The sequence below is a fragment of the Rhinolophus sinicus genome, linkage group LG05 (genome assembly GCF_036562045.2).
Source record: "Rhinolophus sinicus isolate RSC01 linkage group LG05, ASM3656204v1, whole genome shotgun sequence".
In the NCBI taxonomy this organism is placed as follows: Eukaryota; Metazoa; Chordata; class Mammalia; order Chiroptera; family Rhinolophidae; genus Rhinolophus; species Rhinolophus sinicus.
The window spans coordinates 57,765,951-57,783,582 of NC_133755.1; the positions used below are offsets into that span (position 1 = coordinate 57,765,951).

At 37.9% G+C, this 17,632-nt stretch overlaps 1 protein-coding gene across 8 annotated transcripts in view; it reads left to right on the forward strand.

The window, feature by feature from the left end:
- CTNNA2 (catenin alpha 2) overlaps positions 1 to 17,632 on the forward strand; it is a 1,048,744-nt gene that overhangs the window by 317,685 nt on the left and 713,427 nt on the right. For all 8 annotated transcript variants that reach the window (XM_019750020.2, XM_074332253.1, XM_019750019.2 and 5 more), the window contains 2 exons: positions 5,372 to 5,491; positions 9,957 to 10,223. In XM_019750020.2, coding sequence (XP_019605579.1) covers positions 5,372 to 5,491; positions 9,957 to 10,223 — 387 coding nt within the window. The remainder of the gene's footprint in view (positions 1 to 5,371; positions 5,492 to 9,956; positions 10,224 to 17,632) is intronic.

Below are 17,632 nucleotides of genomic sequence, written 5' to 3' on the forward strand. Positions count from 1 at the left end.
CTGGGTAGTGTCTTTTTTTTGCACAAGCTGAGAATATGTTTGGAAATATACAGAGGGTGTCCCCTCCTCAAAAAAAGGGGGGTGGGGGTGGGAGATGAGGGTAAGGGGGATCAAATATATGGTGATGGAAGGAGAACTGACTCTGGGTGGTGAACACACAATGGGATTTATAGATGATGTAATACAGAATTGTACACCTGAAGTCTATGTAATTTTACTAACAATTGTCACCCCAATAAATTAAAAAAATAAATAAAAAAAATGTATACACATTTTAGGGAAGGAAAAAAACTATTCAAGTTGTAATACTCAACATATACCGATAAAAAAAAGATGAATACAAGTCATGTGTATACTTTTTTTTTGGCACCCCTGGTATTAAGCTCTATTACATTTATAAAACATGGCACTTTAAGAATAAATGACGCTAGCATTTAATCTTTCTTGCTTTCTAATGACATCGTTTTCCTCACTGTTAACTAGGAAACACAATTTAATCAAGAAAGCCTGTTATCTCTAGGAGGCAAAAAGATAAAATATGACAGTGCTGAGATAACCATGGTCAAACCAGATTACCTGGCTAAACAAATAGCGTAGGTAAATGTAGACTCTGATATTCATTCATTCATCAACTCCTACTTCCACAATGATGTATTTTTTTTTTAATTTAACTATAAACCCAGATTCTAACCAGAGAGTTCCGTATGACTTATTAAGTAATTTCACCCCAATGCCACTTAAAATTCAGCCAACTGGACATGAATAATAGGACTCTGGGATGACGTCAGTCTGTACAGACAGAAATGATGATCGTAGCAGTGCTGACACAGCACTGGTATGGGCAGGGCATGTTGATAGCAGAACCAGCTCCACTGCCCAGGAGGGACAGGATGAGACTCTAGTTCAGTAGGACCCTCATCCTCTATGCCTGCCTAGCCCCTGCTAGGTGCTTAGTAAGAGCTTAATGAATAAATGAATTCTCAGGCTACATTTTTATTGACTTACTAAGTAAATAAGTGCAATTTCAATCAGGAAAATCGGAGGCTGATTTAAAGAGTTTGTCTCCGTTTGGCACAGCTGTGCACTAAATAACGGTGGCAGGCAGTCTTGCTTCAGGAAGGGGGGTGGGAACTATTTTGAAGAAGTTCTGTGAGAAGGCTAAAATTTTAAGAGTTCAAGGGCAAAGTTCTAAAAATGATATCTAAATCCTCTAGGGAGAAAATGTAATATATTTTCTAGAAGTTTCAGTCTTTTCAGCTACCTATGCATAGGCTTTTCGGTATTTAGGACAGAAAACCTGGTTGAGCCAAGGGTTCCCACTTTGGTGTTCATGAGCCCGGCCTGGCTGTGAGAGGAGAACAACTCTGTAATGTCCAAGATCTCAAGAGCATTTATAATGATGGAGGTTATGACAGCTGCCTCAAACGGCTCCCTTTATCAGCTTATTAGACACAATTTTCCAATCCAGGACGTAGCGTCTCCCAGACCTGCCCCTTGTTAGATCACCTCCCCCATTAACACCGCCCTCCTTGGTGCCATCACCAGCTGTCTGATGGCTGTATCCTCTCCACAGCATTCCTTCCACTCCTCCCAAGGCACCTGGCATCTGCAGACGTTGCAAGAGTAAGGCGAAGACTTTCCTCCTCAAAGTTATTTAGGAAAAAAATTTCCCCTCGGGTAGATATTATACAGCAGGTCAGTATCTCCATTTAAGGAGCTCCTAATTCTTGCCAGGCACTCTGCTAAGTATTTGCTATTTTACATTTATTTTACTTTCTTTTTAATATACAATATGCCTGGCTAATTTGGGAAAAGGGTAGAGAGGAAGTCTTTGGCTATCATTTCCATCTCTGTTACATTCTTTGGTCAGTTCACATTCTGTTTCTTTTTGTGTCATATTGACATTTTACATATTTTTAGAATTTACCAATTTTGTATATGTTTTCAAATTTATGAGGGTAGACAGTATCATTCTTTCATTTTCCACATTTTATATCTTGTTGTTTAAATTGTCTCATGTGGATGATATATTGTTGAATCTTTTATTAAACTCCCCATCTGAGAGTTGGTCTTCTAATTAGAGCATTGGTACCGTGTTTCCCCGAAAATAAGACCGGGTCTTATATTAATTTTTGCTCCAAAAGATACATTAGGGCTTATGTTCAGGGGATGTCATCCTGAAAAATCATGTTAGGACTTATTTTCCGGTTAAGTCTTATTTTGGGGAAAACATGGTAGCAGTATGGAGAAGTTATTAGAACAGGAGCGAGCCCAAACAAGGAGGCAGATTAAGAGACGACTGAAATTCTGCCGGCCAATGAATGAAAGAAAAGCTGAGCTCAAGAACAGTTTTTTATTAAAATAAATAAATATGTTTATTTCATATTTGGACCTAGCTGGCTATCTTATTTCATGTTTTCCATTTATATACTATAGTTTCTTCATTTCTTATCTCCTATAATTCTTAGAACAACCTTGTGTAGTGTGTAGACACTATTACCTTCATTTTATTAATGAAGACCACCCACCCCTTCATTTTATTAATGAAGACCCTGAGGGTCAGGAAGGTTAAGTGGCTTGCCCTGGTTCACAGAACTAACATATGACAAAGCTGGGGTTCAAACAGACCCCGTAGCCGTCCCCACACATACAAACCTATATCCCTCACTGTGTGGCCCAGGCAGATGGAACAATTTTTTTGGGAAAAAAATGTCCCTGGCACCTCTTCTGTGTCAGAATTGCCTTTTAAGGTATTGTTCGGCTTATAGGAGTCAATTTCCTTTCCCTAGACACCCAGAAATAGCAAAAGATCGTTATCTGTGTACAAAAATAAAAAACCCGATTATTGTATAAATTTTGATTTCTCAAAAGTGCTTAGTGACTGTCCTCCTTTTTTTTCTTACTTCTCCATGTCCCTTCAACATTCTGTCAATTCTCTGTCACTGTATCATCGGTCTGCCTAATAATAGTAGTGTGTGTATCCATAATCCAGATTTTGGTCCCATATCCTCCATTTCTGTGGGAACTTGGAAGGAGTCTGAAACATTTTTCTATATGAGAACTTTCTACTAGGTGACCTCTCAGATCCTTTTAGATTAAAACTCTGAGTATGACTATATCTACATTTACACAGACAGACACCATCATTGGTGTTTCTTTTCAAAAGAACTTCACCGAATTAGAAACACATTCAAATTGGATTCTTAAAAAAAAAATAAAAAAAATAATGAGAAAACAAGTTATGTGTAACACAACAAAATAAATACTCCAAATTGGTCTGGTTAACAACCAGTAAGAAGCCTGTTTGTTTGTTTGTTTGTTTGTTTATACACACACACACAGACACACACAAAAACACACACATCCAAGATTTAGCTCTCTCTCAGATAATTATTTTGCTCTTCCCTGGAACCAATTTTTGATGTCCCGATAAAAGATGTACAACTCAAATAAGCATCAGGAGCAAATTAACTGCTCAGACTATCCTCTCAGTGATGCTGTTGATAGCCACGTTAAGATGATTATAAACCTATTAGAAAGTGAAACAACATTGGTCTGTTTTTAAAGATTTGAGATAGGAAATTCTCATTGAACTATGAAAATGCTTTAAATTGGCCATTCCATACTATAAAATGAAATTTGATTTCAATCCCTAAAACACATGCTAATACACAACAGTCCCTTTTTCAGCTATACTTCCTCCTTGGGTATTATTAGAGCCTGGATAGGAATTGGAAAAGACTGACGTTGGGGAGTTAAGTCATCATTTCATATTTTTACAATTAGGAAGAAAAAAAGATGCAGAATGTCCACAGAAGATGAGAATGGAAACTTAATTTTATGTGGAATTCAGATTATTACCATTCTAAGTAACTTCCCTTGCTACAACTTTTTCCTTAATAAAATGAGTTAGCCTATTTCGTAAGTTGAATGGTATTACCATATCTATGGAGTAAAAGGTTTGATGATATCCTTTATGACTGGCTTATATACACTATCCTCTTCCTTCACTCAGTGAAATTTGATAAGGAAGTTGGATTGGCCAACTTTATGATTGTGTCAGACTTAAGTAAATGTGTATCTCTCTAACTCATAACTGTGTTAATTTACGGCTTTTCCCAGCCATTTTAGTGGTCATTTGTATTTCCGAATTGTCAATCAATGGTCTATATATTGTCATTTGATTTGGTCCAAATTACAAGAGCCAATCGGAATTCTGCAGGGAATCCGTGTATTCTCTGAGTTTCTCATTACTCTTTCACAGCTGCCTTCTCTCTTTTTCTACTGCCTCTCTCAGAAGCCTGTACTAGTTGCATCCTTTCTGCCAGTCTCCCTTCGTAACTAACATGTTGCTTGTGATTTTGTGAACACATCTGCCGTATACCTTATTCACTCAGGGTTGTGTTCTTGGCTACTTAGGCTGATAAAATTATTTCTACAAAGATGCTATCGGAGTGGCAATCACTTAGTGGATTTCTTCACCACAATATCTTAATTTTAGTTTTACTTTTAATTGAGTCTACAGGTATTATAACCTTAAAGTTTTATCAATCGTGGAAATCTTCACACCATGTTAAAGTTAAGAGCGTTCTGGAGGAGTGGAGACTTGAATACCTCTCAAATCTTCAAATCATTTACAAAGGAATTCTTAGTGAAAGTCATAATTCATGCCAAGGGCCACTCTGGAAAAATTCAGTGACAGTTTGCAGGACTTTGGAAGCAGAGCACAATCATTAGGGTGGCATGCTTGCTATCATTCCATTCACCCCGCCGTTGGTGTCACATTCAGTGACAATAAAATGTCAGATTCACTTCTTGAGGCTCAGTATTTCCTCTTTCCATTGGATGGCAAGGTGTAAACTCAGTTTACAATGATAACCCCTTTAGTCCCAGATTTAGAGATGTTGCCAAGACAACTGGTTGCAGATTTAAGCTCTCCATCTTCCAGCAGCCCAGAGTTCCTCCAGGTTTTCCTTGGGAACTGTTTCTTCCCCTGAAGATCTTTAGAATTCATTTTTCAATTCCATATTTTTAAAAAATATATTTTCCTTTATGTCTTTTCTCAAAATTGTACGTCTATAGTCCTTACCAGAGGCATAACTCAATAAAATATAATCACTGTAGTATTTGGTATGTACCAAGAGTTCAGCGATTCTTATCTCTCATATACAAATTAGTCTGTAATTCTTGAACAAATGCATATTCTGATGGTAATTGCTTGTTAGGGGTACTTTTTTCCTTTTACATTATTTAGATGTTAATGCATCATGTTGCTTTTATTTTCTTTTGCAAGCTACCATTTCCAACAAGTTTAATAATATTTAAATACTATCTAGTTATAAATATGTTTGTTTGTTTTTTATCAAATCAGGTGGAGGAGGCCCTGGAAGCTGTCAAAAATGCTACAAATGAGCAAGACCTCGCAAACCGCTTTAAAGAATTTGGGAAAGAGATGGTGAAACTGAACTATGTAGCAGCAAGAAGACAACAGGTCAGAAAGATTTTGGAAATGCGTAGAGGAGAAAATGTGTGACTTTTAGGAACCTGGTAGCTTTGCAGACCTGAACAATGGATCGGCTGGTTCCGCTGCTAGCAAATTAGCGGATGCCCCCAGATCCTGGGATCACAAAGTCTGCTTCTTCTTTGGGCCGGTTCTGACACTACTATGGGCCCTGGGGTCCTCTGGCCCCTACCTACCCGAGGTGGTCACAGGCCATCTGTATCACCTGCCAGCCCCACCACATTCTAACCTTTTGTCCACTCTGGGAAATTCTCCTGAGTTAAATCAAAAATGTGAAACTGTGGTGTGATGCTGTGGTCACTCTCAAGGCACCACCCTTTGCCTTCACTTTTTATTTCCTAACCCTGTGGACACCACCATGCACACGCACACCCAACATGTGCAGATTAAAACTTTTATGAATGAGAAGAAGAAACCATGAAGAAAATTGGAGGAAAGGCAGAGAAAAAGAGAAATGGTGGGGTGGGGAAGAGATAGGTGAGTGTGTGTCACTTTGATGAAGGTGGAGACCTGGGATCTTCTCTGCCTCCCTGTTATGTAGAGATAGCGCCCTCAGGTTTAGCTAACTGTTCGTTCATTAGGTACCATTAGAATTTTGTTCTCCGCAAATGTGTAATTTTTCTTTCTTCCTAGAAAATTTTTTTTTTTTTACAAATGTGTAGGAGTCATTTAGAGTCCTTTTCACCCATCCTCTTGACCGCCCCCAGAATTCTTCAACATTTTGAGCAATTCTTAGTGATTATTTTTCTCCTAAGATTTTCTCTGACCCAACGGAAAGTTTCAATCAACAGACATTTATGAGTGTTCATTCTGTGCCAGGCTGAAGTGATGCCCCTAGTACATATTTGACTAAGATCTAGTCCCTAAACAGCTATAGTGTCCTTGTGCCAAGCACACACATATGATTTTAGTTTGTGATGATTTTTAAGTATTGTTATTAGCAGAATTCTTTGTTCAACTGGATTCTTGTGTGGTAGCAGCAAATTTAATGTGGGTAGGAGTGAAATTACTCAGAAGCACAGGTGTAAGATGAAAAAGCCTCTGGCTTTCTAAACAACCGAAAAAAAAATACATTGAATCTTGATCTTAGTAGTTAAACGAGGGAGAGGCTGGGAAGAAAAATAGGACGAGGACACTCAGAGACCTGCAGAGTATTTGAATTTCATTGTAAGTGAGTGTGTAATATTTGAATAATTCAATGTTTGGTATCATGTCTTAAGTTTACATTTGAATGTTCTATATGTTGCAAAAAAGTGAGTGGAGTGGAAGAGGAGAAATTAACAAGGTATGATCATGAAATACAGTGGATGTTAAAATTTAAAAATATATATTACATTAAAAGACACGATGCTATTAATCCCCCTCAAAATACACCCCTTTGCTTCAAACACACTTATCCCATCATTCTTGCCACTTTCTGAAGCAGTTCTGGAAGTCCTCATTCGTGAGTGTCTTTAGTTGTGCTGTCATGGCTGCCTCAATGCCCTGAATCATTTTGACTTTGGGGAAGAGCCAGAAGTCACATGGTGCCAGATCCAGTGAATAAAGTGGATGAGGACACACCGTAACATTTTTAGTTGACAGAAATTGCCATATCAGAAGTGATGTGTGACACGGAGCATTGTTATGATGGAGGATGATTTACAGCACACTTTAAAACACACCTTCTCTCAACTGTAGCTCACACCCGACTGGCTGCACTGAACAAGTTGAAACTTGTCACACACTGTTACTGAGGTTCCACATGCCACTTCCCGTATTGAAGATCCCTGCCTTTCCGTTGGATGGCACTCAGCAGCAGCATTCACCGTATTTTTTTTTATCACAACAGAAAGGCTCCGTGTTACACATTGCTTCTGGTATACGGTAATTTCTGTCAAATAAAAACAATACGATGTGTCCCCATCCACCTTATTCACTGATCTGGCAACATGTGACTTCTGGCTCTTCCCTAAAGTAAAAACGATTCAGGACATCGAGGCAGCCACAACATACAACTAAAGACGCTCATGAAAGAGGACTTCCAGAACTGCTTCAGAAAGTGGCAAAAAATAATGGATGAAGTGTGTTTGAAGTGAGGGGGAGTATTTTGAGGGACATTAATGGCAATGTGTCTTTTACCGTAATTTTCTTTTAATTTAAACATTCACCGTACTGATTGATCACACCTCATAGTTATAGTAGAGAGAGGACTGAAGTAATCTAAGTTAGAGATGGTGGTGGCCTGGATTAGTGTGGTAGCAGTGGGAATGGAGAAAACTATAGGGAGTCAAAGTTTATTTTGAAACTAGAACATTTAGGACCTAATGTTGAATTGGATGTGTGTGGTAGGGAGTGACAGCAGCCATTTCACTTCTACGTTTCTGATTTGAGCACATGGGTTGATGGTGGTGAATTTACTAAGATCAGGAAGATTGCAAAGGAACCAGGTAGAATTAGAAATACAGATTTGATATTTAGAGACATTGATTTTGAGAAACTTGTAAGATACTGTGTAGAAATATAAATAGATGAGAGATGTGGGTTGGGGTTGGAAACATGAGTCATTGGCATGTAGTTGGTAATAAAATCCATGGGAATATACAAATATTGAAATCCATGAATATCCTTAGGGATATTCATGAGACTACACTAAAATATTATTTATTTTTATTTCATTAATACTTTGTTTTTACTGAATCGCTAGCTCAGACTTTTTCAAGAAAATTTAGAAAAATAATATAAATGAAAGAAAAAAACACATAACACCTTGACACAGAAAAAATTGTAGTGATATTTTGGTATTTTGCCTTTTTAGTGTTTATCTTCATATGTTAACATGTTTGCAATCATACTATTATTATGTATGCATATTGTGTTTTGCTTTTTCATTTTGTATAAACATTATCCATGTTATTACTTTTCTGGAAACTAATTTTAACATCTGCATAAATAGTCCAACAAGTGAATGCTTCAGTAGTTTCCTTAACTCATTCTTCATAATTCAACGGTATATTATTTTCATTGTTATTCATGTGTTTAAAGAATGTTTCCTCAAATATCTTTATGGAGATAATTTTCTACCTGGCCTTTCTCACTTAGAGATTCAGATTTTTTTTCTTTCTTTCTTTCTTTTTTTTTTTTTTTTTTTTACCATACTTAACACAGTAATGAAATACAGGATTTCTGGACCAGTGTTCTGTAAGTTAATAGAGCCCTTCATGACTGGTTGGGAGAAACTTTCTACCTACACTGCCTAGATTTGCCTGACATAGAGGATACACTCACCTGTTTGTAGCTTATTTATCTGGGTTCATCTTTGGGGCTACTAATAAATAAGCCCAACTTAGAAATTGTATTGGCTCACATAAATCTGTTATTTAAGCAAGGGAGAATAGTTGGTTCTGTTAGTACTTAACAGACAATCCTGGATATCAAATATAATGTGCTTGTCTCAGAATTATTTTGACCCACGAATTCACTGTTGCCATGTCATCCATCTACTATGTACCAAGTGAGCAAATAGGAATAGAACCCCATAGTTCAAATACCGTTTAGTGATGTTTTGAAGCTGGAAAAACATCCTCCCAGAGATACTCAGCTGGCAATTCTACATGGCTCTTAGAGAGCAGCACTCCCTTTAGCATTTCCAAAAATGATACGAATATTTTCTTAACAATATATTTGAAAGCTAAAAGTAAAATGACTCCCCAGTGGTATTGTTTTGATATCCAAAACTAGGAAAGCAAATCATCTTTGACTTATTATTTTTCAGTCCCTAAATTCAATGATTGAGCTGTCATTAAAGGTAGTTTTCTGAAAATGGTAATGAACGGTCAGTGATGCAGTAAGCAAAAATCAGAAGAGTTTGATTTCCTGTTTGTAATTATAAATGAAAATGGAGACAACCGGAGTTATCAGAAGACTGAAGTTTGGGTTTTCCATCTGCTAATAACCTGCAAGCCACTTACCTTGTTGATGGCTTGTTTTTTGCATTCTTTCAGCATATTTATTTATTATTTGTTGCATGCCTTTTATGAGCCAGGCACTGTGCTAGTGACTAAAGATCCATTGAACAAGACAGACCAGATTGTTTGCTCAGTGTACATCTAAGTCTAGGAGGGAGGTATATGCTTAAATACATCAATATAATAAAATATGTGTCTTAATTACAAGAGAGAATAGGGCAGAGAGAAGGGGGCATCGTTTAGAGAGTTTGGTGGAGGGTGAGTTCTAGGCCACATCAAGTGGAAGGCTAGGGTGGAGGAGGGCTACTCAGATATTATGCACAGAAAGAACAGTATGTGCCAAGTCCTGGCAGCTAGAGACAACTCAAGGGAGAGTAGATGGTTTCTAAAATTCAGTGTGGTTTTCAGTCTGTGGCTCTGAGTTCTGCTATAAATGCTTCTATGGAAAATGCCATGGATGTGACAGGTTTCGGGTTTTTTATACACAGGAGCTGAAGGACCCTCACTGTCGCGACGAGATGGCAGCCGCCCGAGGGGCTCTGAAGAAGAATGCCACAATGCTGTACACAGCCTCCCAAGCGTTTCTCCGCCACCCAGATGTTGCTGCCACCAGAGCCAACCGAGATTATGTGTTCAAACAAGTCCAGGAGGCCATTGCCGGCATCTCCAATGCTGCTCAAGCTACCTCGCCCACTGACGAAGCCAAAGGCCACACGGGCATCGGCGAGTTGGCTGCGGCTCTGAATGAATTTGACGTAAGCATCCTGGGGAGGGGCATGGAAGGCTGCACACTTTCATTGAAAGAAATGTATTGGGATGAAGGGCCACCACCATGGTTTCTGTTGACTTACCCTCTAGGAGACTTTGGTAGTAAGATAAACCATATGACGTGTTTCTGTTGTTAAACAAAAATCTTTAAGGCTGAAAGCTTTTCTGAAAGAAAGGATTTTTTGAGCCCTATACGAGCCAGAAAGGGGACCAAGTCCTAGGCTACGTAGCTTAAGCCATCCACAGCTCGCTAGATGAAGAAAACAAAAATGTCACCATTATGGGATTGACAAGGCTCTTTTATACAATGAGTTTAGGGAAGAAAGATGTAAGTTGTTTTCAAAGATTTTACATTGGCTATAGATAGTGGGGGCGGGGAGAAGGCAGGGAAAGGTGAAGGGGGGCAGGGGAAAGTGAAGGGGAGTAGGGGAAGGTGTAAGGGAGCTAGTTCTGGGATAGGGGTATAGTCTGTAAGGAAGAAATGTTTGCTCTTTTGGATTGGTTGTGGGCAACAGCCCAGAAAGTTTATGCCTAAGGATGTGGTAGAGTCTGGTGGTCGGCTATCCCTTCTCGATAAGGGCTGAAATAGCCTCCTGGAAGTTAATTCAGAGTTTCAGTGTACGTTCAGGGATGTGAGCAGTCTTTTGTTGGCTTCTGCCCACTAGCTCTGCTCACTGATAAACTCCTCGTCTCTTCCTTCTACCCGCAGGCCTGCTGTAATTTAATATAGGCCATCTTATAATTTTTCTCTTGTCACTGTTACTAGGAATTCAACATATTGGCAGAGCCTAGTTTACTTGTCTTTAAAGGAGGTGACAACTGTGTTTAAGAGGCCCTAATCCCATACAAGTAGAAAACCCGTACTGTACTCTGTTAACTTTCCTACCCCAAGGGCTGTTTTAGGGACAGTTTATCATTCGGATGATCTCTCTATTATTCAAGGGACAAATGTCATGGGCAGCTTAGGTGCAGATTGCATCTCTGTTGTGCCTAGGTGAAGCACTGTCCTCGATTTCTTCATTTTAAATCAGTGGCAAACAAACTCTGTTGCTGTCTGATCCCACATGGGATCCTGGTCTTCCTGGCATCACCCCTCTGGCATCACACCTCTGCTAGGCCCATGAATGACCCACATTCTGCACCTGCTGATTCTGGGGGGGTGGCCCAATAAGGGAGACAGTAGGATGATGGCTCACCACACCTGGGCATACTCAGGGCGTCAAAGTGAGAGAGAGTCTCTTGTCATCAGCAGCATCTCGGATGATAGCCCTCACCTCCCCGAGTCAGGATACAGGTGCACCTGTGAGAAGCTGGATTCAGTTGAGTTTATTCTATAATATGTTCAGTGAAAGTCTACATGTGTTCTGAGAGTGGCAAAGATCTATAAATAATCAGTATCTGCTTTCAAGGGTTATATTTTCCTGTAGGGGAGATATGAGGGAGGTAGAGTGTGCTAATCACCCTTTAAGTGATAAAACACAATGTTATAGGAAATCATAGGAGAAAAAGGGGTTACTGAACAGCTGTGGAGAAAGATGATGAGCTTGTTTTCGGATACGTTGACATGACATTTGGCAGGGGATGACTGGCTGGCTGCTAGAAAAGTGGATTAGGAACAAATTATTGTTAAAAGTATGGAGATAAATGACATAAGGTAGGAAATACTTTATAATACTTTATATTCAGCTAGCTCTTCGCAGTTTTCACAGGGTCTCTGCTCTTTCCCTTATTTTTTTAGTCAGCAGATACCGGGGTCGCCAAAAAAATGTATATACATGATGTTTATTCATTTTTTGTTATCGGTATATATTGAGTAGTACAATTTTAGTACAGTTTTTTCCTTTCTTAAAATATGTATACATTTTTAGCACCCTCTGTACATATTGAACTTAGACCATTACTATTTTGTAAGGTTTTTTTGTAAGAATTAGATATGATAATAAATTTAAAGCATTTACCACAGAAACTGGGCCTTAATATGTAATTGTATTCACAAAGTTTTAGGACACAACTGAAAAATCCATTGGAACTCATAAGAGAGTTCAGTAAGGTTATCAATTTTAAAATAAGCAAACAGAAGTCACTAGATTTCTATAATAAAAATAATATTAATAATAATAAGAGGAAAAGAAGTCCTGTTCACGTCATAGACAATAAAAATTATTTTTTGGCTTTTTTACGTTACTTAATTTAATTTTAGTTCCCTTTTTGTATGTTAGAAATAATCCTGATATAGATGTGGAGGACCTAAGAAAGAAAATTATATTGTTTTACTGAAGGGCAGGTTTTACTTTTCAGTAAATGGTATCATGATCCCAAGGAGGAAAATTATTGTCCCTGTCAATAGTTATATATTCAGACAATACAAATTCTAGGAGGGTTCTTTTGAAACTTGGCAGTGTTCATAAAGCTGTTTTTTGTTGTTGTTGTTGTTGTTTGTCTTTTTAATTTTTTTCTTTTCTTGGAATAAGAATGGATGAGCCCATATTATTAAAAAAAAGTGAAAATAAGCAGGTCATGCACTCAAAATATAAAAACCTGATAATGATACATTCATTTTAAAAGTGTGCATTAGAACAAAAAATGCCCCATCTGTTAAGCAGAACAGAAAACTACAATCTCACATATAAAATTATTTTATGAAATGGTGCTTTTAAGAATGGATAGGTAGATTTAGTCAGCTATTGACTCAATTGAATTTTTATAATCATAGTTTATTTTATAATGTAAAGTAAACAATAAAACCTAAGTAGTAGAAATGCAGCATACAGAACTCTCTTGAAGGATAGTCCAGGCCCTTCAGCTGCTGCCACCTTCTGCCCAGGAGAGCAATGATTCCAGCTTTCCATTCTCTTTGTAGCCAGACCACTGTTTGTAAAGGAGATTTACTCAAAGTGAATTTAACAATTGAGGCCTCAGTGGAGTATTACTTTGTGGATTCATAAAATAAAACTTAAGACCACGTGGGGGAAAAAAACTATTAGCAAAATATGTAAACATATGTTAAACTCAACGGTTTTACTGTAGTGATATCTTCTCATGCTGGACAAGTAGGGCTTTGGAAGTTAACACGTGAGTATAACAATCAAAGATGTTTCTTATAAAACATGATATATTAACTAATTCCTTAATTATATTGTATTCACTTATTTATTAGTGCATATATATAAACCAAGTAATTTTTGTTACTTATTACATTAACTAAGTATATTACCTTACCTATGTAATTATGTATTCTATTGGCTAAGTATTTAACCGAGTGATATTTTATTATTAGATGTATAATGGTTCTCAAGCTATGTAAATTGCATAACGCATTCCCTAATGTTTCAATTTTTATTTCTCAAAGGTTAACAAAAATCAACATGTGGAGCTATCTAAATCGGCAGTCCATAGATACTAATTCCATTTGTCATGGTTCCCTAAAAATTGTTATTTAGTAAATACAGTTCATTTCAGTACTTTCTCAAAAGTAGTATTGCCAGTAAAGTATTATTGAATATTACAACATAGGTAATTAACCGTGTAGATTTTCTATCATTTCTGATACCAGCAAACCTAGACAGTCCTTCACAATATTTGAAATTAATAATGTTCTATTTCACTTTACTTTGTAACAGAATTATACATTTCTGTTCTACAGTTGCATACTGGATACTTTTTTATTTTTTAATTTCCCAGTCATATTGACTTGAAATTGATTTAGAATTTGCAAGCATCTGTCTTGAATCCTAAGTGCTATTTTCAGGTATTAAACAAACTGATATTACACTGAGTGGGAAACAATTCAAACTACCTGTGACTTACTTTTCTGGCAATATCCCTTCCTGAGGCTTGGTTTAATGGCTTGCCAATGTAATGGTGATTTAAAAAAGTAGAGTTTTTGAGATCCTGAAATGAAAGGCACCATAAAAATACAAAATCTATTTTCATAAAATATACAAAATATATTTTCATGGTGAGCATAGCTAACATGCCAGGATGTTGAATTTGAAGAATATTTTGTATTAATAGTCATCAGTGTGTCAAACCCAGTTTTATGGGAGGAAGGATGCAGAAGTGGCTGAGAGATTGATAGTTGATTAAGAAGAAGGTAAAAAAATACTATTTTTATATTAATTTGTCTAAATTGTAGGATTGATTTCTATCTGGGTATTTATGGTATTTATTTTTTGGCACTATTATTCAGCCTAATGTTGATGTAGTAATTTATGAAGCAAAATAATGAAGTAAAAATGCCAGTATTTTAACAACTTGAAACTGTCAAGAGCATCTCTTATGATATAAAAGCAAAAAGTAAAATGATTGCTAATCAATGGAAAAAGCAGCCTCTGTTTAAAATGTGGCAGCTTGAGATGGTTTATTTTATCTAGTCTAACTACAAGGGAATACTGAAAAGAATTTTAAAACATCTAATGACTGTTCAGAGGTAAATCATATTATAATGTCAATTTTTGACTGCCAGAAAGCTTTCAAGAGTGTGAGAGAGGACAATTGAAAGTTATTCCTATAGAACTTATTTTAATTAAAGAGACGAGAGTATACTATAGATTGTTTTTTGAAGCTTCTTTTGTAGATGAAGATACTTTGGAAAAATGGAGATTAATACCATTCACGCTCCAGTCTTTCTAATCCATAGCTATTTCCTCTTGAAGTTAATGTATTTTAAATCAGACAATAAACATTACCTTACATTCCTCTAATGCTAAGCTTTCTGTTTGTGACTTTTCTTCCTTCATTTTCCTCTTGCCCTGGGAGTTTGCTTGATTAATAATTTTCTTTTTCTTGTATGTTCAGTTCAGTTTCTCTTTCTCCACTTGTTCTATCCCTCAGCCGATAGAAAAATGTATTTCCCTTCTACAACTTCAAAATAAAAACGTCTTCCACTACCATATTTACTATATTCTCATATTTCATGTTCTAAAAAAAAAGGAAAAATTAAGAGTTTTTTAAGAAGTGGATTCTGGTCCTTGCTTCCGTTTCTTGTATGCTGACTAATTCTTACCTGTTTCAGCCTCGTCCTGTAACCCTACCCCGGCCCCTCCTCTGAGACACTGAGTGTCATCTCTAAGGACCCGTCACTTATGACATAATGTGCTTTCATTTTCTAGTTCTTGGAAAAGGAAGAACACTTATAATAGTATTTACCATGCTTCTTCTCTGTATCATTTCTAACTTAACAAGATTTAAATAAATATACTTTAGAAGTAGGACAGCCTGGTCTCAACCACATTGAGCTGAAATGTCACCATGACATACCAACTTTACACAAGTTGTCCTTTCTATTGTTACCTAATTTTGTCAAACCCCAGTCTGTCTTCTTAGGTTTTCTTCCTTTTTTTCTCCTTCTGCTCTTTAAATATGTTTTCTTTTCTTGATCTAATTGTACGTCTCTTACTGATCTGGTATTCAGTGGATGGAAATGTTGAATGTGAGCGTTAGGAATGGTAGGGCCAATGGGGATTGCAAGAATCTGTACCTGACAAGGGTCGGGGACCTAAGCTGACTGCAATGAGAGAATTGTCCCCTAGGGAATATCTCCAGGCTCCAGTGGTCACTGGCCGAAGGTGATTCCACTGTGTGCTCTTCTCAGGTGTACACAGATATCCTAGGAGTTCTAGTTCAAAGAATTAAGTTAAGCAATAAGAGTTCAGGTGGTAGGAGTCATTTCAACCCAGGACCTAGCCTGTTTCCGGGGATATGGAGAAGAGCTTTCCGGACACCTCAGAGTAGGGTTTGGGATCCGGGGTTGGAATATAACTCCAGTGGAGAGCTGGAGGGCTAAAGAGGTACCTTAGGTCAGAGGTCCAAATACATTACCTCAGAAATCTACACTGAAGGAGATGAGTTTTTTTATTGTTCCCCTACTCCAAATATCATCCATATAGAGCTTTTTGAATAGTGAGATAGTTATTCGTTACTATTGTTACTAGGCCCAGATAATGCTCCTGTGGATGCTGTGGTCCCTTAAGAAGTCTTGCACCTGAGTTCCAGCTGGCTCAGTGATTCTTAAGGGGTTTTATTGACTCATGGGCTCTACAATATCTAGCAAGGAGGGAGGAATGCCTCCTGGGAGAAATCACTTTTCACGGAGTATATTGGTAAATCCCTTCCTAGTTCTAACCTTTCCTTTTGCTATGAAAATCAACACAGTTATGTATTAGAGAGGCTTATGCCAGGCCTCATCTTCTTCTTTGACATTCTGTAAAGTCACTCTGACTGGAGACATCTGGGAACACCCATATTAGGTTATGGAGATTGTAAGTTTCCTACATATCGCATTAGAATGAGGGTGAATAGAGGGGAGGAGAGAGACTTGTCACAATACTGCAAACACACAGATAAGGGAAATGCAAGATGCAGCTAGTGTTCTAAAGCAATTAGCAAGCAGGAGGCCAGGTGCATGAAAATTCCGGCCAGTAAGCAAAACCATTTAGATTTGGTAAAGCAGTTTCAGATTCCTAATTCAGGTACTAAAAAGATAGAGCAGGCAAACAAAACAATTTTCTGTCTGTCTGAATGCATGCCAATATTTCCAAAGACTTAACATCTGTTTAGTTGTTATGTCCATTTTTCTTTCCTACTTTAGTACTTTTTAGTAATGTCCTCTGCTGTATTCCTATGAAGTGGCTTCTACTTAATGGCCATTGAAAGTAGTATAGGACTTTGGAAAGAGCCCAGGGCTTGGACATGGATGTCTGGATCTTATTCCAAGTTCTTCAAATAACTAAGGATGTGTGACCTTGAGTTACTGAGATAACATCTCTAGGCCTTGAAGTAAAGGTTAGCCACACGGTAGCTAAGATGATTCATTGAGAGCTTGATGTACCAAGTGAGATACAAGAATACAGATGTGCAAAATGTACAGGAGAAATGCTTAGTAAACAGCTTGCATATATGCTGTGGTATGCACTTACATACATAGTGTGAACCTAAGGAGCTGTGTGTGTGGTGGGGGGTGAGGTGGAGGAGGATGAAACCGTAGAAGAATTTCTGGAGGAGGTGATGTGAGTAGGAATTAACAAGATGAAGCATGAATGGGAGTGTTTCTCAGGCTGAAAGAGCATCATTGCTCATGGAGGCCTGGTGGGTAGAGACTGAATGAATTATTCATCCCAGGGTTGGAGCCCAGGACAGGAGGAAAAATCAGGCTCAGTAGGTGAGCTGGAGGCAGCCCCTGGAGAGTCTTGGAAGCCTTACAAGGAAGAGGCTGGGCTTCACCTGAGGGCATGAGGAAGTTGGTGGTAGTCTAAGCAGGGGAAGTGTTGCGTCCTGCACAACACAAGCAGTGGGGAAAGCGAGGGAGGCGGCAAGGTCTAAAATCTATTATAGAAATAAAGAGACCAGAGACTCAGAATGCAGAGAAACCACACAGGACCAAGGGACTCACAGCCTC